Source organism: Sinohyriopsis cumingii, chromosome 18, assembly GCF_028554795.1.
Source record: "Sinohyriopsis cumingii isolate HCF-2022 chromosome 18, ASM2855479v2, whole genome shotgun sequence".
NCBI lineage: Eukaryota > Metazoa > Mollusca > Bivalvia > Unionida > Unionidae > Sinohyriopsis > Sinohyriopsis cumingii.
The window spans coordinates 97,593,665-97,619,988 of NC_142978.1; the positions used below are offsets into that span (position 1 = coordinate 97,593,665).

The 26,324-nt window shown below is 34.3% G+C and overlaps 1 protein-coding gene across 2 annotated transcripts in view; it reads right to left on the reverse strand.

Moving 5' to 3' along the window:
- LOC149777557 (F-box only protein 21-like) overlaps positions 1 to 23,417 on the reverse strand; it is a 55,533-nt gene extending 32,116 nt beyond the window's left edge. The window contains exons 1-7 of one of the 2 annotated variants that reach the window (XM_089942162.1): positions 23,213 to 23,416; positions 13,318 to 13,563; positions 9,051 to 9,175; positions 8,493 to 8,648; positions 4,719 to 4,855; positions 2,515 to 2,648; positions 765 to 906 (exon numbers count right to left, since the gene is read on the reverse strand). In XM_089942162.1, the coding sequence (XP_089798288.1) occupies positions 765 to 906; positions 2,515 to 2,648; positions 4,719 to 4,855; positions 8,493 to 8,648; positions 9,051 to 9,175; positions 13,318 to 13,563; positions 23,213 to 23,391 (1,119 nt within the window). In that variant the 5' untranslated portion in view covers positions 23,392 to 23,416. Of the gene's footprint in view, positions 1 to 764; positions 907 to 2,514; positions 2,649 to 4,718; positions 4,856 to 8,492; positions 8,649 to 9,050; positions 9,176 to 13,317; positions 13,564 to 23,212 lie in introns of both variants that reach the window. The other variant, XM_089942163.1, reaches the window with a different exon arrangement.
- Positions 23,418 to 26,324: the final 2,907 nt, after the last annotated feature.

Here is a 26,324-nt window from a genome sequence, read left to right on the forward strand (position 1 = left end):
TAATTCATGGAAGATATTGCCTCAGTGTTACTTTGCCTGTCCTTGTCATATTTAATACAGCCTACATATTAAATTTAATAATTAAATGTCATTAGATTTTTTTACATGTACATGTCATATTGAATAGTAATTTAGCTTCTCACATAGATATACCTTGGTACTGTTTTCTATTCTCACAAAACATTGATATAAACGAGTAAAATTTTCCTAATGTCTCAAAACATGAATATAACCAAATGCAAATTTCTGGTTTTCTTAAAACATAGATATAACCTAACACAAGTTCCTACTCTTTTCGAACACAGATGTAACTTAGTACAGATTTCCAATTCTCGCCAAACACAGATATAACTTAGAACAGGTTTCTTATTCTCTCCAAACACAGATATAACTTTGTACACACTTCCTATTCTCTCCAAACACAGATATAACTTAGTACAGATTTCATATTCTCTCCAAACACTGATATAACCTAGTACAAGTTTTCTATTCTTGGTACAAATTTCTTGTTCTCTTAAAACATCACACATTTTTTCCAACAAAGCATTATGTACATCATGACTTATGCTACTGTTAACTAATTAGTGCATGAAGTAATCAATGTAGGTTCTCTCAAGCTCCAAGTAAAATTTCAATTAACTATTTCTGTTAGGTGACAGTAGCATGTATGTATCTAAGCACATCTATAGTAGTGATATACAGTGTCTAGCCTTCATGACAAGCAAAAGATTAATATTTTTATAAATAAATAAAAGCACTGGTACCTGGCTTGGACTTGTTACTTTTAAGCTCTCCCTGTCAATGATATTGGCTGGAGTGCTCAATTCCCTGGGCAGGTCAGAAAAACTCAATAATTTACCACCATTGAAAACATCTATGTAGGTATACATCAGTTCTGGACTAAACCTGAGGAAAGATACATAATACATTGATTTCTATCATCACCTCAATACAACGACTACCTAGACATAATATTATGGTGGGATTTGAAGGCACCAAATTATTTTGAATTTGATACTGGACTTGGCTGCATTGACTCTGCAAGATGGATATTTATTACAGTGTCAGAACATGTTTTATTTTTGTATTGGATTCAGTGAGCCAAAACAATGTGCACAGAAACTAAATCAATTATATGATTACATAATTTTAAATGTCTCGACTGGTCTTGTTTGACCATAACATAAAAATGTGATATCATCCTGCATGTGCACACAAGGGTGAGACAGGGTTCACAACTCATCAAGGCACCAGTATTCTTTTCTGACTATGCATCATAAAACACCAATAAATGAGTCTCTTCCATCTGTCTATCTGTATGCATGTCTGTCAGTCTGTCTGTCTTACAAGTACCACTCTTACACATAAGACAAACCAAACAGCAGCATTACAGAGTAATGCCAAGTCTTTGTAATAACAGAATCTAAGAATCATGCTCGACTCATAAGACAAATTTGTTTGGGTCATCATCCCGACTACGATAATTGTTCTTTTTCTTCTAACTCTTGCGATAAATATTGTATAGCTTTTGTGAATATTAAAATGACTAAAAGAAACAGGTGTCCCTTGAAGTGACTGATGTTCTACTAGGCAAAATGACTACCCAGAAATCCATGATAAGACCATTTCTTCTTTTTTAACTGCTAAGTGGTGAAAACCTTTTTAATATTCCTCTGTGATAACATGATTTTCAAACTGGCTGCTGTGGCAGCCATATTAAATGTAGTACCAGCATCTTTTTCATATAGGATGAACTGACTATCATTAGAAGTCTCTTGGTGAAAACTCTATGTCATATGACCATCCATTTCCCCAATGTAGCTCTAACAAGATATTCAAGATGGCTATCATGGCAACCATACTGTACGACCTACCCAAATGTCAAAGCAAATCAACTGGTGAAATATCCGGAAATATCCATGTCAATATGGCCATTCTTTCAGAAGGTGTACCGATAACATGATATTCAAAATGGGTGCTATATTGAGTGTCAAATTGGCACCAATTTCATTCAAGACCAATTAGAAATTATTAGAAGTCTTGTGGTAATAACGCCATCATGATAAGCCTTTTGGTTCTGTAGTGAAAACAAAACTTTCAAGTTGACCGGCTGGATGTCAGACCAGCACCATTTTGATTAAGAACCAACTAGAAATCACAAGAAATGTTTTCGTGAAAACAATATGTTAAAATGACCAACCATTCAAGAGGATTAGCAATAAAAAGATATTCAAAATGGCCACTGTGGATTTCTGAGTAGCATTACCATCTTTTATGATGATTGAGACCTTGGGATGAAACTGTGCAATCATTGAAGTCATTTAGTAGGAGCAGCAATAGCAAGCTGATGCATGAGCGGATAATGGATAACAGGCAATTCCCTACATTCTTACTGTCTGGTCAGTAAAGCTAAAACCAGTCAACTTTTGATGACTCAGTGAAAAAAGACCTTCAACAAATTATGTACTGGTTCAACTGAACTTAAATGAAACACAAAAATAAATATAACCTTACATGGGATGTTCTTTCCAACTGAGTAAGAAATGAGCAGGAAAATTGACTGGTTCACAAACTACACCAAGTCTCTTAGCCACAGCACTATAAACAACTGAGAGAGAGATCGGAATACCAGTCTTACTCTGCAGTACCTGAAATCAGAAATGACCATATATGTAAGTTATAAATGTGTATATGCCATGTAGCAAGCTATATGTGTTGGTTATAGTAACTACTGAAATTAAAGAAAATATTTTAGTTACAGTTCCAGGCCTATGTTAAGATGCAAACACAGTGAAAACAAAGCTGGAGAAACACTTGTATATATTTATGTCATAAATTGTGTTATCAAGACTAATTCTCCTACAATATTTTCATACAAAGCACACAATTTTCACAACCAAATATTTGAATTCAGATAACACAAATTATATTCTTTATAATTACAGACTAATTGGAAACCTGTATTGTCTCAATAGACAAATTGTGACAACTGTGAAATTTATGATCTACAAAAACTTGATGGTGTGTTAAAATATTATAATTCAAAACATTCTTTATGTGTTTTATGACTGAATCAAAACCTCATGGTTATTTGCTATGAATTTTTCGTTTTAGCTTTGAAGAAATATAAACAATATTGTGCTATTTTAAATTTTGGACAATATCCCTATTTTGATTGCCAAGCTACATGTATAACAAGTTTAGAACATTTTAAGAAAATCTACTTTTATGTAAGATGTTGGAAATTTAGAAAATTTCATTGTTGGTTCATCAATGCACTAAAACTAATAGATGTAGTTAAAATCTGAAAGCCAATAATATGTGTAATTACCCAATTAATTTAACTTGCTCATCAATATCAGTGTTGGTTCATCAATGTACTAACATTAAGGGCTGTTCCAGTAAATATACATGAGACCCATGAAAGGCACTTTTAATATGGGGTACTCACCGATAGATGCAATTTAGAATTTTCTTATCATTTTAATATGAACTCTGTAGAATCAAAGTACCATGGCATATATTTGTTAAAAACTGCCTTCCCTGGGTGCCATGTATACTTAAATGGAACAGCCCTAATAGATATAGTTACAATCTAAGTGCTATACTTTGTTTAATTACCCAAAAAACTTATTCATCAATATCACATTTTTCACTGGAGTGCCATTATGATAAAACATGTGATAATGTGAGTAAGCTCAAAACAAAATCGTAAAATTTGCAAATAAACTGGTTCGATGAAACTATTGTTCTGAAGTTATTCTGAGTCATGGAGCTGTAAGGCACTACAGCTAATAAGTACTGTATATCAATCAAATATTGATCCAGATCTAATTTTGCATTAAGTGTTGGCAGATCTGGGTCCAAGCAGTTTCTTTGGAGTAATCAGTAGAACAAACAACATAGACACTGATCTCCCAGAGCATTAGGTGATGTCACAGGGCCTATGTTGTTTGCTGTTGAATCTGACCCATAAATGAATATATACTGTATAACATTTTACCTTGTCTATGGGATGTGACTTTTAATATATATATATACTATATCATTTTACCTTGGCTATGGAATTTGACTTATAAATGAATATATATACTATAACATTTTATCTTGTCTATGGAATTTGACTTATAAATTAATATATACAGTATATTATTTTATCTTGTCTGTGTAAGAGTTTGTTTGGATCTGACTTATAAGTTGTTATGGACGTACATATATTATTTTATAATATAGTTTTTATTTGAGTCATTTGGGCGAATGACAATATTATAATCATTGGTAATTCTATGTGAAACATGCAAGGACTTTAGTGACATTCAAATGTCAATGGATTACCTTTAAGTAAAACTTTTCAATAATTAAAACAGTGTTCCTTCACTGGTGCTAGCACATTTGGCACATGAGAATCGTCATTCTTAATACCTTTGGAACTTTTCTGGATTATCATTAAATTGATAACACACTTAGAAATTCTAGGAATTCATATAATACTCTAAGTCATTTTTAATTCCTTCACTTTGTTTGACATTTATACTTTGGGGAAATACATTTTTATTTTGGAAAATTGACTGCTAGTTGGTTTTTACCTGGTCTTGTCACAGCATTTAAGCCTCTACCATGTAAATAGTGAATATACACAGTATATCATTTTACCTTGTCACTGTAGGACTTTGTCTTTATCTGATCTATATGTGAATATACACAGTATATCATTTTACCTTGTCAATGTAGGAGTTTGTTTGGTTGTAATAGTCATCTTTATTACCATGAAATTCATGATGCTGGAATAGGACAGTATTAAGACAGTCAATAACTGAACGGCACTGACCTATACTCCACACATCTTCTGTAATATCTGTTAAATAAAAATAAAACATAAAGGTTTTTAAATACCAGTGAATTTAAATGTTACAAGAAAATCAGGTGAATAAGTATTTTCCCCTTCTTATAATTAAAGTTGTTAAATTATGGTGGATTTAAATGTCATAAGAAAATCAGGTAAATTAATCTTTCCCACCTTCTTACTAATAAGATTTTTAAATGCTGGTGGATTTAATTGCTATAAGAAAATTTAGTAACATTCAACTGGATTACCTTGAAGTAAAACATTTGGCTAATCAGAACATCAGAAATATGAATAAGAAAATCAACTCATGGAAAATTAGTGTTTTCCCATCTTACAACCTCCCAAACTACATGGCAAGACCCCCATCCCGTATTATAAAATTGTTTCTAAATGCACTCATAAGCTAAAATACATACCATGACTAACTACTTGTTGGTGCCAGTATGTGTGACTATAAAACTGCACAACACAATAACTGAGGGAATGGTTAATAGTTCCAATATAAAAAACTCAGACAACAAATTCCACTGTTGCCCAATAATGCAATCCATGAAAATGGTCACCCCACAAAATTTAGTGGTAGTAACATACAAAGATAAAACTTAGGATCTGATAACAACTAATAATCATTACATTTAACAAACAAAACTATAAGAAGCCTTTTAAGGTTACCTTGTTTGTGCATCTGACTGGTCATTTAATTGTGCAGTATACCAAATATAATTGCTTATAAGGCCAGTCTTACTGCAAACTGCACAGACCCAGATCTCCCAGAACATGATGTGCTGACAGATCTGGGACTGCAGTTTGTTAGGAGTAATCAGTAAAATATACAAGACAGATCCTGACCTGCAAGCACCTTATGATAAGGCAGTTCAGGTTTTCTGTCGTTTTAATATATCGTGACTTATAAGCAAATATATACAGTACTTTATGAAGGAAGATTTGCTGGCCCAATGCTTAAATTAGGAATTAGATGACCAGTAAAACTTGCTGACACAATGCTGACATCATTACTATGACTTAGATGACCAATTAAAAATTGCCTACCCAAACCTGACCTGCTCACCATCAAAAAATGTCTGTTGATACTAGCACTCAGCTAACCAGTAAAACATGCTGACCCTATGCTGACCTGTTTACCATCATAAATAACTCTTAATATTATCCACCATATGGAGTACAAAATGTACAACTGAAAAATGTAGACCTGGTTTATTTTATTAATGCTATTCAAAGGAAGATAAAATTAACTGAAGTTACGATGTTATTGCAAGATGATTCTAATGCACAGTTCTGGAAAACTCAGACCCATCTACAGAGTGTTAGAATAATGAGAACACTAAACAACAGCAGAAGTCAGTACTAATACCATCGAAAAGTTCTTTTAATTAAATCTGTATTCAGTCCTCCTGATTGATCACACAACTTTTAGAACAAATCCTCACTTTTTATCCACTGTTGAAAAATGAAATAACATTTTAAGAAAGTCCCTAATGAAATCAATAGAAGCTGAACATAATTACAGTATCTATAAATTTATGAAATTAATCCCTCCAGCTTCAGTATTTTCAAATACCAAATACATTTTAAACACAACATTAAATAGTACATGTAGAAATTTTAAGGTGGTCAGTCTAACACAGTCAATTTATATTATAAAAAATAAACACGCTTGCATAATCTAAAAATATGTACATCTATTACTAGTATGCAAATCATGAAGAGCAATCAGTATCTGTGCTCATCTGCTTTCAATAATAATAATAATTTCATGTTAATAATAATACCATTCTAGTACCATTTTATTGATCAAACAGAAACAATGGAGCTATCTATGTACTAATCTATTCCACATTCACAGACTTCTCAGCCATCAAAATAAAATGACCCCAGATCCTGGATGTCAGCTTCATTTGGTATTTGTACTTTTGGGGGATATCTGACAGGTTCCTAAAGTGTGACTCTAGAGTACCATGCAACATTTGTTAGTTTTTACAAAAACATCAAAATGAATTAAATTTCTGTGAAGCAAGGAGTTAATGGAGACATCTTTTTGCCAAGCAATGTGTCATGTGATCATGTTCCAGCTGAATAAGTTCTGTGACTTTCTCAAAAAGTGTGAATTAAAAACTGGACTTTGTACTTTACCCTCATTTGGCTTTAAATATGTTTTAAGCACTTTTATGCCATATCTAACTTGCCTGGTACACCATAGCCAGGATAGTGCTGATGTACCATATATATATATACCCACCCTCTATCCCTTTCCATAGGTAAAACATAAAGTAGTACTAACACCAGGAAATGCAAACATAAAAAATATAAAAAATGAACCAATATCAATTACCTTCCCCTCCCAATCTTCTAATATTTGTAAAGTGCTGTCAAACAAAAATGCATCTGGATGCCTTCTCTTTTTACCACTGACTTACATCAGAAGGAGCATGCACAGTTACTATCAATGCACAGTTACTATCATACTCATACTGACTGTAGATGTTGCTGCTTTACTTAAAAAATAATTCTACAGATAAAAGATTTAACGGATTAATAGCCAAACAGTTTTATAAAATCAGCAAAGGCTATAAGATTTCTATAGGAAAATCAATTCAAAATGTTTATTATGATCATTAGGTGAGAACACAATTCACCTTTACTCTCAGCCAAAGTTTTAAATGTGTCACAAATCACGTAACTAAAGAAATTCAACCTTTCAATCACTGGTACTATCTGATTAATATGAAACTTTATCAAGCAAAGAATTTTCTAAAGTGATAAAGTAACTATGATCTGATTTTGAATTAATGCTAACAATGAAATGATGGAGATGCATTAAAAGCTAAGTTACTGAGTGGGCTAAGAAAGTTGTGCCTGCATTAGTGTGTCAGTCTTAATGTAAGAACAGAGGGTGTCTCAATTATAATACAGGAAGAGAGACTGTCAATTATAACATAATAACAGAAGTTGTGACAGTCTGATGTAGTAACAGAGGTTGTGTCAGTTCTAATTTAGTAAAACAGGTTGTGTCAATTCTAATGTAGTAAGAGAGGCTGTCAATTCAAATGTAGTAAGGTGCATCAGTTCTAATGCATTAAGATGTTATGTCACTTTAATGTAGTAACAGAAGCTGTGTTGGTTCTAATGTAATAATAGAGGCTGTGACAGTTTGATGTAGTAACAGAGGTTGTGTCAATTCTAATGTAGTAAAAGTGGTTGTGTCAATACTACTATAGCAAGAGAGGCGTCAATTCAAATGTGAGTGCATCAATTCTAATGCAGTAAGAGATTATGTCAATTTAATGTAGTAACAGAGGCTGTGCTGATTCTAATGAAGTAACAGAGCTTGTGTAAATTCTAGGATAGAAACTTTGGTTATGTCAATTCTAATGACATAACTGAGATTATGTCAATTTTTAATGAAGAAATTTGAGAAATTTTGCATTCTCAGAGTGAGATCACAAAATGTATGATGTGAAGTATTTTAAACTGTCAAGATCAATATTGTCTAAAATATAATGAACCAAATTCAAAGCCACTGTTTTGGAACAAAATCAACACCTTTTACATTTGCCAAAAATAACCACTATATTTCCTAAAGAATGTGACCAAAACATTTGTCAAAGGAAACCGTAATACATTCTACCATTATAGTTAAATTCCCTGGAAAATATTGGATGTGATGAGTCTCTTTCCTTAAGCAATTTTCTAACATCAGCAGCCAGACTGTCCAACTGGTCAGCAATACCATTCTCTGTGATATTCTCCATTGGTTGGCACCACTGGGCTATCATCACCGCACCTAGTACAGAGACCATAATGTTTTTTCTTTCTTTCAAATGATAATATTTATCTGAAAACTTTCTAAAACCATAATAGTAAAGTCTCTCTTAAGAATGGTGGTCCCTTACAGGAGATTCATAAGTAAAAAAGTACAGTTTACAGGATGATATAAAAAGGTTGCTGTTTAAGAAAGGTGACTTCTTAATACAGGTGACTTTTACAGATGGTCTGACTGTTATTTTAGGAGTCAAAGGTGAGCTGACACTATCACTAAACAATACATCTGTGAATACTAGGTACATGAATGTGTTTTCTTAGGTTTGAAGAAAGAATCAAACAAATATGCATTTACTTGCAGTTTTAAAATTTTAAGATGATCTGTATATCTACAAAGCTATCTACTTCTGAATATAATGCTCACCTGTTTCTAGTTTCTGTTTGCTTGGATCTAACTCAAGAAAGTCTTTAATTTTCTGGGTTAAATATTCATGTTGAAGAAAGCGTAGCACTTTCTCTGCATAATATTTCACAGTCAAATTCTTGCCCCTGAATCAACAGAAGAATGGATAGTGATTTTACTATTAGTCATAAAAATGAATACATTTATTTTTTTTAATTTTATTTCTGCAAAAACTACTTTACTGAGTATATGCAAATCATTTGTATCCCATGAATTGCGCTAGAATTGGCAATCAAGCAGCACTGTCCCCTGATTTCATACATAATTCATTCCCCAATGTCTCAACTTCCCCACTCCTATAATTCATTCCCCAATGTCTCAACTTCCCCACTCCTAGCCAGCATACCAGATCTTGATCAAAATTTTAAGACAGATGCCCACATCTACAAAGTACCATATATGCTCGCTTTAAAGTTGAGTCAAAATGCAAACAATATAGACCCTGATCTTCCATTGCATAATGTGCTGGAAGACCAGGGTCTATTTTGTTTCTTCTACTGATTACTTCTCACAAAACACACATTATGCAATGGCAGATCATGGTATGTGCAGTTTGCAGTAGGACTCAACTTAACAAGAAAGTATATATGTTATCCAAAATCGTGAACCAGCGAAGTCATTCGTAACAGGAGCAAATAAAGGTGGCACAGCAGGATCAAATCTGCTGCTGCACTGAATAACCCAAGGAGTTGCAAGATCTTCTGCACTAAAATCCATGTCCTGCTGGAAAAAGATGCCATGAGTTCAATGATCCATACGACCAAGACATGAGCGTGACATACAAGATTGGTTATAAACTCCAAACCTAGGTGGACAAAACTATGGGCTGGTGAGGGTTGAACTTTTTCCAGTTTACAAGAAAACCAAGATGATTCAAAAGGGATAGGAGATTGTTTCTGCCCTTGAAATGAATAGAACTTAAATGTGTCCTTGGAGGACATTGTCCAGATATGCCACTACTGCTGTAGAGGCAGTCGACTAGAAGAGGGTCATGATGCAATCCATAATTTTGGTAAAGACCTATGGGCTGATACTGAATCTGAACTGAAGAACTTGAAATTGATTAAATTTGTCATGGTAAGCAAATGGAAGAAACTTTCATGACCTCAGGTCAATAGGGGCATGAAAGAAGGCATTGGTGAGATTGAAACTTGTCCCTTCAGCTGAAGAATCATATAGATCTTGCTGTCTCCATCGTGAACCTTGATGAAAGAATGAATTCACTGAGGTGACTCAGGTCTATGAAAAGCCTCAACATGCCATTGCCCTTTCTGATAATGAACAGCCTTGAACAGAACACCGTAGGTTATGGTTTTTCCACAATCTCCCATGCCCAACTGTCGATAAGCGACTGTATTTGCCTACTTTAGAATTCTGAACTTCTCCCTATCTGATGACACATCCATTAGAAGGGGAGAGGAAGAAATAGGGGGAATTATAAATACAAAATCTGAATCTCCTCAGAAATGACTTGGATCGCCCATTCATTTTGCAAATATAGATCAATCCAATGTGACTGGATTTGCCAAAATCTGGCACCTTCAATAGACCGTCTGTGGGTGTTGAAAGCATAAGTCAGCAGCAGGAGACAAGAGATTATGGGGTGGAGAAAGTAGGTCTTTTACCTCCACTGTACAGGTGTTTCCTGGAGAGGTTCAGCAGCTCACACAAGGATGAGATCCGAATGACACTTTGGCCGTAAAAGATCCTTTTTGCTTGACTTACCAAGAATCCCTCCACTGTGGCAGGGACTAGATTTAAGAGGATGCAGGTCTTAGATGACATTTGAATTTACGACTCTTAAAAAATGAAACAAAACCTAAATTTGAGTCTGTGTTCCAACCCATGTCACATCCTTTGAGCTAAGATTACTGACTTGATTAATGAAACACAGTGACCCTCTTGGAGATTAGGTCTAAATTTAACTGGAGCAATATTCTCAAGAGAGTTTCTCGGCTATGAAGAGTACAGTTATACAAAGAGTGCACTGAGTCATTTCAATTGTCAATAAAGTGTCAGCCAGTAATATCCTGTAACAATAATATTACTTTTCGAGTTGTGTCTGGAGATATTCTGTATATAACATTTGGAGTCATATCTAGAGAGAGTCTGTATATAAAGTGGAGTCATATCTAGAGAGGTTCAGTATATGACATCTGGAGTCATATCTAGAGAGGTTCTGTGTATAACATTTAATTGGAATCATATCTAGTGAGGTTCTGTATATAACATCTGGAGTCATATTTAGAGAGGTTCTTTGTATAATATAACATTTTCTTGGAATCATATCAAGGGAGGTTCTTATATAACATCTGCAGTCATATCTAGTGAGGTTCAGTATATAAAATTTTGAGTCATATCTAGTGAGGTTCTGTGTATAATATAACATTTGGAGTCATATCTAGTGAGGTTCTGTGTGTAATATAATATTTGGAGGCATATCTAGTGAGGTTCAGCGTATAACATTTTGAGTCACATCTAGTGAGGTTCTGTGTTTAACATTTTGAGTCATATCTTGAGAGGTTCTGTATATAACATTTGTAGTCACATCTATTAAGGTTCTGTGTATAACATTTGGAGAAATATCTAGTGAGGTTCTGTGTATAATATAACATTCTGAGTCATATCTAGTGAGGTTCTGTGTGTAATATAATATTTGGAGTCATATCTAGTGAGGTTCTGTATTTAAAATTTTGAGTCATATCTGGTGAGGTTCTGTGTACAATACAATATTTTGAGCCATATTTAGTGAGGTTCTGTATATAACAATTGAGGTCATATCTAGTGAGGTTCTGAATAGAACATTTTGAGTCATATCTTGAGAGTTTCTGTGTATAACATTTGTAGTCACATCTAGTGAGGTTCTGTAAAATATAACATTTGGAGTCATATCAAGTGAGGTTCTGTGTATAATATAACATTTTGAGTAATATCAAGTGAGGTTCTGCATACAATATAGCATTCAAAGTCATATCTAGTGAGGTTCTGTGTATCACATTTTGTGTCATATCTAATGAGGTTCTGTATATAATATTTTGAGTCATATCTAGTGGGGTTCTGTGTATAACATTCTGAGTCATATCTAGTGAGGTTCTGTGTATAACATTTTGAGTCAAATCTAGTGTTGTTCTGTGTATAATGTAACATTTTGAGTCATATCTGGTGAGGTTCTGTGTATAATATAAAACTGAGCCATATCTTGAGAGGTTCTGTATATAACATTTGGAGTCATATCTAGTGAGGTTTTGTCTATAATATACCATTTTGAGTCATATCAAGTGAGGTTCTGTATATAAAATTTGGAATTCTATCTAGACATGCCATGTACATAACATCACATTTGGAGTTGTATCCTGTAATGTTGTATATATTAGATCACACATGGTTCTAATATTCAGGGCTTTCCTTATCAGCCTGGAGCTGGGTGGTTTACCTGGCTACCTTTATTTTACATCCTGCTACCTTAAAAAAACAACCTGTATCCCCATTGGAAGAGGACACACAAGCCCCCTCCCTGCCTACTCACCCTCTGACTTCCAATCTAATGGAAGGCCCTGTATATGTACATATGTTCTATATACATCATATCGAAAAATGTAATTGTATCCAGGGATGTTCTATTTAGAACATCACATCTGGAGTTGTATCTAGAGATGTTCTATACAGAACATCACATCTGGAGTTGTATCTAGAGATGTTCTATACAGAACATCACATCTGGAGTTGTATCTAGAGATGTTCTATATAGAACATCACATCTGGAGTTGTATCTAGAGATGTTTTATATACAACAACACATGTACAGTTGCATCCAGAGATATTCTATAAAAAACATCACATCTGGTGTTTCATACAGAAATGTTCTATGTACATAACATCTAGATTTGTATCCAGAGAATTTCTATACAGAACATCACATCTGGAGTAGTATCCAGAGATGTACTATATACATTACATGTACAGTTGCATCCAGAGATATTATATGTACAACAACACATGTACAGTTGCATCCAGAGATATTCTATGTACAACAACACAATTACAGTTGCATCAAGAGAATGATGTTCTATATATAACGTAACATTTGGAGTTACGACTGACATTGCTTGGTATCTAATATCACACTTTTTAGTAATTTTCACTTATCTTGTGGAAAAAGCCCCCTCCTTAACTTAGAGCTAATTCAAAGCTTTCGCATTTCTTGCTGATGATAACGGTATTCACTTACGCATCTTTGTGATGTACTATTTCCATCAATTCATCAACCAAGAACTCCCCAGCATGCTTGTGTTGAGAGAGAAGAGACCTAAATTCTCTAAAGCCTTCCTTAGAGATTTCCTCTGATGTGTAGTACTTGGGGGACAGAGCTTCCACCATTCTACGAATCATCAGTCCAAAAAGGTGCCGATTTTTGTACTCTATGTACCAATTGTACGATTGATCTCGACTATATCTTGCCAGAAGGTGATACCAACTGAAAAATAAAAAATATCACTTACTTAAACATTATAAGCAAACTAAGTTAAACAAGAGTATCTTGAAGGATTTTTGCTCCACTGGCCAAAAAGAAATTCCAAGAATTCAAGATAAGACCGTTTCTTCCTTTTAAATGCCAAGTGCTGAAAGTATTTCTGATATTCTACAGTGATTATAAGAGTTATACATTAACTGCTGTGGTCACCATATCAGATGTCAAATTGGCCCCATTTTTATTTCGGATGAAGTAGACATCATCACAGGTTTTATGGTGAGAACATGTAAAAATTACAAGCGGGAATAGAGACAGGAATATTTTCAAAACAGCCACTGGAGTTGCCAAATTGACTGGTTGGTAACAGGCTCCATTATAATTTAAGACCAACTAGTTATTGTAAGAAGTCTATTCGTGAAACCCCATGAAGATAGGGCCATCTAGTTGGATGGAGTAGAAATAATATTTCTAGATAATCACCTTGGTGGCCATACTGGAGCCAGTTTACATCATTATCATCAAGGACCAACTAGAAACTGTAACAACTATTCTTATGAAAACCAGATATAAAAACCACTTTCCATTTAAATAGAGATAACAAGATTTTCAAGACAGCCACCATGGAGACCATATTGGCACCAACTTAAATTAGGACCAACAAGACATCTTAAGAAGTCTTCTGTGCAAAATCCCATGCTGCTATGGTGATCATACTGATATCAGACTGGCACCATTTCCATTTAAGACCAACTAGACATCACAAAAACCCTTTTGGTAAAAACACATAATTATGACCAGCCATCCAGAAGAAGCAGCAATAATAAAATTTTCAAGATGGTGTTTGTGGTGGCCATATTAGACAAAACCATTTTCATTTGCAACCAATTAGACATAAAGAGTCTTTCAATGAAAACCCCATACTGATATGACCATTAATTCAGGAGAAGTAGTGATAACAAGGTTTTCAAGATGATCATTGTTTCAGTAGTGGCCTTATTAAATGAAGTGACCATATTAGATGTCTGAATGGCAGAATTTTCATTTAGGACTAGCTAGACATCATAAGACTCTTTCAGTAAAACCCCATGTTGATATGACCAGTGTGGTGGACCAGTTTAATATGCAAGTGATATCATTTTCATTTAGGACCAACTAGACATCATAAGAATCTTTCAGTAAAACCCCCTGCTGATATGACCAGCTAGACATCATAAGAAGTATTCTTGTTAAAACCATATGTCAATATGACCTTTTGTTTAGAAAGAGTAGTGATAACAAAATATTCAAACTGGCTGCTATTGTGGTCACATTGGAGATCAGATTGGCACTGTACTCATTTAGGACCAAAAGGTTGTAGTGTATATCCCATGCTGATATAAAAATCCATTCAGGAGTAACAATAACAAGATTTTCAAGATGGCTGCTTTGGTGTAAATACTGGATGCCATATCAAAAACATTTTTGTTAAAAACCAACCACATATAAGAAATCCCTAACTTGAAAACTTCATGTTGATAAGACCATCCATTCAGAAGGAATAATGATAATAAATTTTTCCATGTGGCTGCTGTGGTAGCCATACCAGATATCTGAGTAGCACAATTTTTATTTAGGACAAACAAGACTATGGGATGAATCTGTGTGTAAAGCTTTATGGCAATCCTGGTAGCTTATGAAGAGTTGTGATAACAAATCTGTGCTAAAAGATGGATGCATGATGGATGACAAACTATCCCATAATGTGTTTTGATCTTTGACCTTCAAAGCTAATTAAACAGAAAAGCCAAATTATTTCCATACCAAAACCCATTTCTTATGTCCATGCAAAGTTTGTGGATCCAAATTCAGAGTCTGTTGTATACATCTGAAACAACCTCCAATCAAAGGTTTTGAAATCTTATCTTAAATGGTATACAAAAAGTGTCAGTACTGCACAGACGCTAACCTATTTAAACAGATAGGCAGGGTCATCTAGTCCCCATGCTTAGCATGGAAACAAAACTGACTTATTTGATTTTCATCAAATGTCATCTGAATCTCTCTACATCATTTTTGAGAAATGTTTTGTTATGACAAGACAATTAAACAAGAAAATCAAGAGCAATAAGAATCGCCACAATGGAACAGAGAAATCTTACAAAACTAATAATTTGTGACTTTCTTTGAACTTGTATCATTTCACTATGATATTTTGGCAATATTTGGACATTTGTGACAGGTTAGTATTTGATTAAACAAGGGTTTAAAAATAAATCTTTGAAGATCTAGTTATGAAATTAATAACTGGAATAATTTTCAAAATAGTTACATTTTTAAAATAAATTCAATGGGCATTTCGTGAACACCACAAAACATGTGCTTTGAAACTGTGTCCAAATAATTAAAATATTAACCATGACATTTTGAATTTATTAAATGGCTTAGTGATCAGACTACTTTTAAAATGCGTTTACGTTTTTATTGTATTTTCTCAAAAGGGATCACGTACTGTCGTTTCAAACATGTATGGAACATCAGTACCTTAAATAACAACCTAGTTAAATTGATCCAACATGCCATCATATGACCTGGACTGTACTAATCGCAGGAACAGCTCAGTCTCTGCTGAAAATTCAATTGTTTTGCATAATTTGAACTCATTACAAAATTTCTTGATGCATTTTTAGCTGAACTGTCTGTGTACAATATGCATAATTTGAACTCGTTACAAAATTTCTTGATGCATTTTTAGCTATACTGTCTGTGTACAATATGCATAATTTGAACTCATTACAAAATTTCTTGATGCATTTTTAGCTGAACTGTCTGTGTACAATATGCAAGTATGCTGCACGTTTAAAGCTCTGACTATTTACCTGTAAAACTTGGAGCCCATTAACCCCTGAAATACAAGCAGAATAAATTCTTCAAATCTGAGAAAATCCTGTTTTTTCTCAGAAATAAAACACTACTACTTTCAGGATATTAAAACTGTATTTAAATCCTTAAAAATGAAATCTTAAAGTCAAATCATGACTTGATGTAGCTACTGAGAAAACTGATGCAACTCCATCAAAAAACCCTAACCCTTTCAATACTGAAGATGACCATGGAAAATTTAAGCCACAACTTCCCTCACAGAAGAAATTTAGGTAACACATTTTGTGTTTATGTTTTAATTCCTTCAAAAAACCTTTTCGACACCTGTATTTTACTTGATTCACAATTCAGGTAAATTATGATACAATGACATTTTATTTTGAATCTACTGCAACCATTTATTCATTGCACTTACAAGTTTGAAAGCATGTGTTAACTTGAATGATACCGACAAGCTACTTCTGAACAGAAGAGTTGGGCACTCACGAGGAAAATAATATTGAGTGCAGAGTAATTATAAACCTAGAAAACTCACAATTTCATCTTGTTTGACAAATCTTTAAGAATTATGTAAAAAACAAAATACTTCTCATATGTCAATTGATGATAAACACCAGTTTTGTGAGATAATGGATTTACTGAGCTTCATTTCCCTTGGGTTCCTTCCCCTTTCATCTGACAAAACCAGTGTATATCTGTGCCAATTTATATCTGATGGAATAATGTATTATTAAATACTTCCAACCATAAAAATAGATGGCTTCATGGTATACTAAAATGCATTTCTTCACTATGTAAACACATCTTTTATTCTAGTTATTCAACTTGATCAAATGTACATTGTCAATATGATAGTGCTGAGTTTTTCATTCCAGAAAATGCACTGGTGTAAGGACCTGCAAAAATTCATCAGCATCAAAATAGGTTATTCAAAATTGGAAAATATACTTACTTTCCAAGGTCACAAAAGTCAAATGGAGAAAAAAAAAACAAGTGAATAAAGGACTATTTTAGTAACTGTGGTATTATAAGGGTTTACTGTTATTTATTTCGTATTTATTGAGCTTTCAGACATTATTTCCTGTGGGATTTGTCAAAAGAAAGTTACCTTAAGTGCTTAAAAGCTGTTTTAATGTAATCCTCCAATGGTTAGTGGTCATTTTTGGTCTGCGACTATTTGACCAGAATGTTTAGGGATGGTCCATAATGCCATGCTGTCAGACAGACTATACCCGTACAAAATAATTAGGCGGATTCCACCTGGAACTTAAGGAGACTCCAGGCGGAATCTGCCTAAAATGTTAAAAATCTGGTTAATACAAAGGCGGACATGGAAAATTGGAGAAATCAAAGATGAATCCATCTAGAGTCCGTCTAACTCTAAGATGGACTTCTGTCAAATTCCTGCTATAAATACATCTTTAGGCATAATTTTGGACCTGGTTGATTTTCCACCCACCTTCTAGGTGGAATTAGGAACTTAGTCACTGGCATCTATTATATGAAAGCAGGAATCTGGACTTAGTCTATTTTCTAACCAACATCTAGGTGGAATGAAGTAAGGCATAATTAGGACTTGGCTTTTGTGTGTCTGTAAAGTTAAATGACTGAAAATATAGTGATATTTTGTGATTGTAATATCACTGACATTTCAATAAAAATATCAATAAGATACAATAACATTTATTGTTTCTTGTACAATCTGAATGATTTTCAGCAGCATTTATATTTCCTGTTTCTGATAGCTGTAATTTTATTGTTTATTTTTAGCACAATTTATAACTTCTATCCACAGCTTTCCTTGTTAAATTTCTTTTTCAAATTTGTTGTTGTTGTTGTATTTTTGTTTAACTTGAATTGGATTTAACTGCCCTCAAACAAGTTTTCATCTTGTTTTCCGTTTTAAAACATAATTTTGTTTTTCTCCTGACCTGAATTTCCTCAATATGGACCCATTTTTTAATATCGTCTCCGAAACTTTTTTAAATAATGCTCTATCTAGTCTCATTCCACAATGAGCTTTCAAATAAGTATTTGTTCCATTTATTGTTTAACAGAGGATCGTTGTATAAAGCTTTCTGATTGGTCAAAATTTTGTAATTGCCCAATGAATCGTCGCATAACAGAAACTGACGGAAAACAGCATGTTTGCAAAAGGTGGCGATTCGAATTTTCAAGAGGGACGAGAGATAGAATAACCATTTGAAAAATGTGCGGCAATGAGAATACCCCGAATGCAAATTTGATGGGAACATAATTGGTCAATCTGTATGAAAACTGAATGCCAGGACAAGCATTTTGATTTTTGTGCTATTAAGAGCTTTACAGTAACGGCTAACGTGCTAAATAGGACAAGGAATTGAATCAGGAATCAGGATGATTTTGAAGTTGTACAACTCCAAACTGATTAACTTCAGAATTTAAGGAGGGACAATGTGTAGATCACTGGTGGGAATTGTTGCAACATATCCATGTCTATCAAAGATAGTCATATCTTTGCGGAATTTTCTTTGCTGAAAAGTAGAATCTACTTTCAATCTCTTGAGGCATTATTGTATATCTTATCAAAATATTCTTGGTGTGTTGGAATTCAGTGTAAAATAAGAGTAATTATATCATGATAAATGTTTGCCATGGCTGCTTATGGAACAAAAACTAATTCGAGAGACCACAACAGCATCATAGTTTGTGCAATCAAAAATCCAGTCTACAGTACAAGTGACATATTAGGCAGGCTCCTAGCTTTTCTTCTTCTCATAATTAGTGTCTCAAATGGATGCTTTTCTGTAATTTTGCATTATTTTCACGGCTGACTTTTTCAATGCAGATTAATATTTTATATTTTATATATGTTTATGTGTTCACAGATGCCTGTGCATATGTTCCAGGCTTGATACTTTGATTTTTAAAACCACTTAATTATTTAGTGTCAGATACTTCATATCATGTTGCATATACTGTATATGTTGTACATCAAAGATAGAAGGCCTCAAGGTAGATTAGTTCTGTAACTAATTGAATTACCTTCTGTAAATAAAGTCATTATTATTATTATTATTATTATCATTAACTCTAATTTCTCTTGCCTTGGATGTCATATAATTACAACATCAGTATAATTGTCTTCATGCACACTTAAATATCACCTTGGTTTATAAGTCCTGTTTAATTCATATCCATTATTTCTTTGAAACCTGCTGAAATGTCTGAAGCACTAAAAAATCTTCAGTAAAATACTATATAATGATCAAAATTTTAGTGAAATCTTAGAAAAGTTTTAGTCAATTTTTTTGTGAAACCTCACAAATATTTCAAAGAAATTTGAGTGAGACCTCAACATAATTTCAATGAAAGTTTTGGTCAAAATATGTGTGAAATCTCACCAAACTTTAAAGTGAAATGAAAAATACTTAAGTGATGCCATGTTGGATTAGATTTTGTATGCAAGAAAGAAAAAGGCATTGCCCCTTTGGACAAGAAAAACCTAAATCTTATTTGATAATGTCTGTCAAAATAAAATTTATGATTCATTTTCATTTTAAATATTACTGTGAATATTTATCATTGATTCCCAATAATGTCTCAAAATCATTAGGCAGTTTAAACTTTAATAGAAATCTGAAGCATATTTTTTATGGTTTAGGCAGAAATTGCTTTTTAAAAAAACCTGTCTGAAATCCGCCTTGACATTTTCATTATTGGATGGGGTTTCTGCATGTATTTCCATCTAATTAGGCAGAAGTAAAGATTCTGCCTAGTAACAGTAATTTGTATGTTTCGAGCTATATTCCACCCTGAATCTGCCTAAAAGTGATAATATAGGGAATCTAGGCTAAATAAGTGGAATAAACAGATTCCGCCTAGTAGGCAGAATAAATTAATTCTGCCTAGTACAGTGTAGGTGGAATAAACTAATTCCACCTAGTAATAGACGGACTAATTTGCATATTTCAGGCTGTATTCCACCCTGAATCCGCCCTGAACCCACCTAAAATTTATAATAAGTGGAATCTAGGCTTTAAGTGAAATCCGCTTTAAAATTCCACCTGGAATCTGGTTAAAGTCAGGGAGGAAGTTTTCGTACACGTAGTCTGCTTCACATCAGCCAATTTTACAAGTGAAGAGACAAGATGAATTCAATTATATGATGCACATATGAAATGAAGAGTAATGTCTGAGTTCTTGACATGTGGTGTGATTAATCTTGTCAGAAACATGTTCATGTATGAATATGGTTATTATAATAATAATAATCTTATACAGGTGTTCGTGTGAAATAACTGAATGTGCAATGAATCCAATTCATTTGTGCATATAAAATGTGAATCATTAAATTCATTATAAACTATGTCACATGCATTATACAGTTCAGTTATTGTATTTTTAGCAGTTTACAGGGTCTGGGAGTTGTAGAACTCACTGAGTCTTGTGTAACCCACATACTGCAGTCAATGGTGACATTGGCTCAGAGGAAAAAATTGGTTTACTCACAGTGAGGGGCCAAACGTTTGGGACCAATGAGTCTACAGGGAAAGAGGTTTCCCAATGGATCCTTCAGCACACTGTGTGGGCCATGTGTGAATGCCCCTTGAGAGCTTTGGAAATACATCATGTTCATTGACTAGATGCCTGGGAATACGTACCATATTTTTCACTTTTTAATCAATATAATTATAAATTAACATCACTAAATCCCATCCCAACTTGGTCTCATCCTGTTACGTAAAATTTCACGAGGAGCTGCTATTATTGATTTTCTGAGGTGGTTTGTTATTATTATTTATGCATATTTACATGACACATATACTGTTACAATATATTACATAATTAAATTAACATTTTTTCTTATTTATATAAAAATATTAAGGTTTTCTATCTGATGACAAGCAATTTTACTTTAACAGTTAATTTTCAATCGTCCTTTAAGCAGTGCTAAAATAAATCTGATATCCAGATGCATGGAGCCCCTCTAATTTCAAATCAGGCCCATCCTGTATTCTAAGAGATGTGCCCATTAGGCTTGTCCAAAAAAAACTAATCAAATTTGCCAGATAAAACTTTGATTGCACTGATGAAATGTGGAAATGTATTTTCAAGATTCTGACATATCTGCCATAACGTGGTGCAATCTGTTTAAAATCAGATTACCACCGTCCTACGTGAAGTGGAGATCTGATTTTAATCAAAGTGTAACATGGCGTATCTGCTACCCAACGTGTCAACTTGCCGCTAGAACAGCATTCTCAAGAAATTCCCTGGCATATACCGGAAGTCTGTTTCTAAATTATTTAGTAATTCTTCCCATAAAGCAAGACGTTGTAAACACATTACATCCTATTCATTGTTGTTTCTCTTCCACATAATAGCTTTTTTTAAATAAAATGTCGAACTCTACTACTTTTTATACAAGATCGGTTTAATTTGCTTAATATCTCTTGCCATTTATTGGCATTGTTACGCTGAATTGTGTAAAATTAGCTATAAACCTGACCTAATTACTCGACTGAAATGCTGACAGAAACAGTATAAAGTAATGTATTTCATTTCTATAGCCCGATGGATAAACATTACATCTTTTAAAAGCTGTGCGCAGAATAGGCCGACATATCGTGAGTTATTAAAACATAGGGGTGATTAGTACTAATATTAGTACCCTTACTCCTACCTTGTGGACAGGGTACTAACATGTGCATATACATGTCAATGGAGCAAGCCAGGTGTGAATCACACCCGGCACCCTTTTAGCCCAATAATAACAATTTGAACATATTCCTTGAATATAATCCAATAAATTGAGTAGTCCTCTTCTTTAATACCGGAAATATGGAAAATCATTGTAGAAATAATTGTAAAATCTCGTTTACCTTTATTATCCGATATTTTCGTTTAAATCGTCCGCCATACTAGTTCAAACAATGATTACTTCCGTTCTCAGCCTCGTTTGTTTGTGTGCCATATAAGGACATTGAGGCTTTATTTGATTGTGTAAGGGCTTAATAAATTCAAAATAAGCCAAACTTCTTTCACAACATGATTATACTTACGTAGTAGATTTCTACACTGTTTGTTTTTGACTTTAGTTATGATTTTTTTTGCTCCATTACATGATATGGGATCAGTTCATTGCCTCAACCACAACAAATCAAGTTGAGGCTACGACACTAGGGGGTGGTATCCTGTGTGTCCAAAACTAATATTATTTTGAACAGAATATTCTGGTGACAATTGCCTCTTTTCAAATGGTAAGCATTGCAGTATTTTATTTTCATGAATTGGTCGAATTTGGTAAGCGTTTTGCTTCAAAACTGGAGACGGAAACCTTAGGTGTGCAGAACTGCTCGACAGCATTGTATCTCATTGTCATTTGTTATTTATACTTTGCTACAATAACTAATGTTTTAAGTGTAGTGAGAGGTACCATTATGATAAAAGCTCAAAGTGCTCAGGTCAATGACACTTGATTCTATCGGTCGAAAGGGGCAAAATAATGATAACACCTTCCTACTCCCAATTACCACATGGTAAATAACTTTCGAAGTTCACAATCGGACCCTTCGATGAGCCCGTTCTAATCCACACGAAATGCGCATTTAGTCATTAATAACTTAAAACGCCGTAAGGGACATTCCACACATTTACCCCAAATACAATTTAAGTACCTTACTTATTCTGAATGGCCACTTTTATGCAAAGTTTATCTGTTTCTTCATGTCTTGCCCGCTATGATCAGGCTTTCTAATATTAAAACACAGTAACTAACCTCAATGATAAATCTTAGTGAACAAGACATTACCGTCGTCGAATTCGATACTTCCAAATTTCGTTGTCATAAGCAATATCCTTAAGGATGATGCATGTTTGAGCGATATGGCAAATATCAACTATATGAAGAAAGTCAATCTTTAAAATATGCTCAATTATTTCTCTAGGTAGCTGCAGAAAATAACTACGTTCTGTTTTGTTGTCCTCCATGTTGTTGTTGTTCACTGTAGTTCCCTCCGTTATTTTATTGGAGCACTCCATGTGTGTTAAATACACAAACACACACATAATAATACTAATAAAAATAATAATAATGAGGATTTTGTATAGCGCCTAATCTAAGCGCTTTACAATATTAGACAACACCTATAACCTAAAAAACATCTAATGATATGATTACAAGAAACAAACACTATGAAATTAGAAAACATAAAAAAAACATTATTTGTTGTTGTTGAGTTTAATTATAGTGGCGTGAGCACAGCTGTGCATGTGCCACTTTTTTCGCAGCCTGCTAGTTGTTCCTGGGGAAGGGTATGGTGCCACCTCCCAAAGGCTTTTATGGGTTCAAGGAACCCTGATAGTTTGACCTCAATCTATGGGTCCATAAAGTTCCCTTACAGTTGAATGGTTGGATGTCATTAGTTGGAAGGAGAGCTCGGGAACGGTCCCGGTTGCTTCACATCGCTGGTTTCTTCTTGCATTTGCCTGATGTTTCTTGCTTTTTTTTTTTCCTCTTCCAAAATGTTCTAAAAAGGGGTGTGTTCTCTGCTGTTTATAGAGGTTAAAAAAAAAAAAAAAATGCTGAAATACTTAAGGTAGGAAACATTATTAGGTCTTTAAGTTTGTTCTTGCAGTCGAAATAAATGAGTTTTAAGATATGCTAAAAATAGAATTGTGGAAATTAAAAGGTCTACAAATACATTTTAATACATTTTTTTATACTTGTTTAACAGATTTCAAATTGACTATAACAATTTTACAGCACATGCAAATGGGGGGGGGGGGGGGGGCATTTGCCTGAAATGAACAAGAGTCTGTTATCAAAGTGTACTATATTTGTAAGGCATTAAGGTTACTGCATCTGGTTGCAGAAGTTGTATGCTTCTGTAGGCTACATAATTTATTTTATGTATTATGTTAAAGATGACTGTATAATAGTCAAGCTCTCAAGTTTCCTAGGCTCAGTTATCCATCCTGGGATTGATAGCTCACGGACTTCAGTATATATAGCATCTATACATAGAACATAGATGCTGTTTAATAGAAGTCCGTGGATAGCTATACTATTCAGATGTCTATGGCTCACTGAAGTCTTTGAATTTAGTAACAGCTTCCCTTAAAAATCTGTATACAGTCTACAATCTACACTGAATAAAAACAAAATATGATGATGCAAGACTATGACTTCCTTGGCAAGAGCTCAACCGGTTTAGGATTAAACTGGTGGGCTGTTGACGGGCGAGCGAGTGTGTGCCATACCAACGCACCGACTAATTTCCTATTTTCTGATTTCTTAAATTTATTGTAAAAAATAACATTGTTGACGTCAATTTATCTTGAACTCCCCCTCCCCCCTCCCCCATGTCAACAATTGTCAAACTTCTTCAAACCCCCTCCCCCCATTGTGTTGACATAATTAATGGACGACCCCATTATACGATTGTCAGAAGAGGAGCGTAAGTATCTTGCTGGTATGTACACATGGGTGAGGTCAGATAGGTATGTTGGACAAGAGTCCGTCAGTGAAACGTAGCACAGAGAACAAATTTTGTGTTCGATTCTGGATCGAATGGATAGCCAGTGTAGGGTACAGAGCAGCGGGGAGGTGTGCTCTGATCTTGGTACTCTAAGTATAATCCGAGCAGCTGTGTTTGGAACTTTTTGAAGTTTCTTGAGCAGATATTGAGATCAACCAGACAGAACTGAGTTACAATAGTCCAGTCTTGAAAGTACTAATGAACACACAAGTGTTTTAGTGGCATCAACTGAACAAATATTTGCGAAGATATGCAGCCTTGCATATGTTCATGACATGTTGGTGCAATGTGAGAGTGCTGTCCAGAGTAACACCTATGTTTCGTACTGACTGCGTGAATTTAATGTTGTTGTTGCTGATATTTATTGTTTTCTAAGATTTTTTTTTATATGAATGGGAGATTAGAAACTGGGCGGTAGTTCTTTAAATCGTAATGGTCTAGTGCTGGTTTCTTCAGGATTGAATGGATAGCCAGTGTAGGGTACAGAGCAGCGGGGAGGTGTGCTCTGATCGTGTTACTCTAAGTATGATCCGAGCACCTGTATTTTGAACTTTTTGAAGTTTCTGGAGTAGATATTTAGACGAACCAGACAGAATTGAGTTACAGTAGTCCAGTCTTGAAAGTACTAACGATCACACAAGTGTTCTAGTGCCATCAGCTGAAAGATATTTGCGAATGGAGCTGATGCGTCTCAGCTCAAGATATGCAGCCTTGCATATGTTCATGACATGTTGGTGCAATGTGAGAGTACTGTCCAGAGTAACATCTAGGTTTCGTACTAACTGTGTGAATTTAATGTTGGTGTTGCTGATATTTATTGTTTGAGGTAAAGGATGTGAATGAGAAAGTCTTTGTGCTGTGATCAGAATGGCCTCAGTTTTATCATCATTCATCTCCAGCTTGTTGCATGTCATCCATGATTTCACATCAGAAATGCACCTCTCTACACCTTGGATGGTTGCATCAACTTCAGTTGAGTGGCTAGATTAGTATATTTAGGTGTCATCAGCGTACAGTTGGTGAGACACTGGATGATGATCTATGACACTTGAAAGCGGCTGAGTGTATAGAATGAAGAGAACAGATCCAACAACAGACCCCTGTGGAACACCACAACATAGATTAACTGGGCTGGAGTGTATTCCATTTGCAGACACAATTTGTGTCCTGTTGACCAAGTAGGACTTGAACCACAGTAAGGCTGTATCATGAATGCCAAATACATGCTGGAGACGGTGAAGTGATATATCATGGTCTATTGTGTCAAATGCTGCAGACAAATCAAGGAGGGTGAGGACTAATCTTTCCACTATCCAACACAGAGAGAATGTCATTAACTACTTTTAGAAGAGTAGTTTCAGTACTGTGGCAAGGGCGTTATGC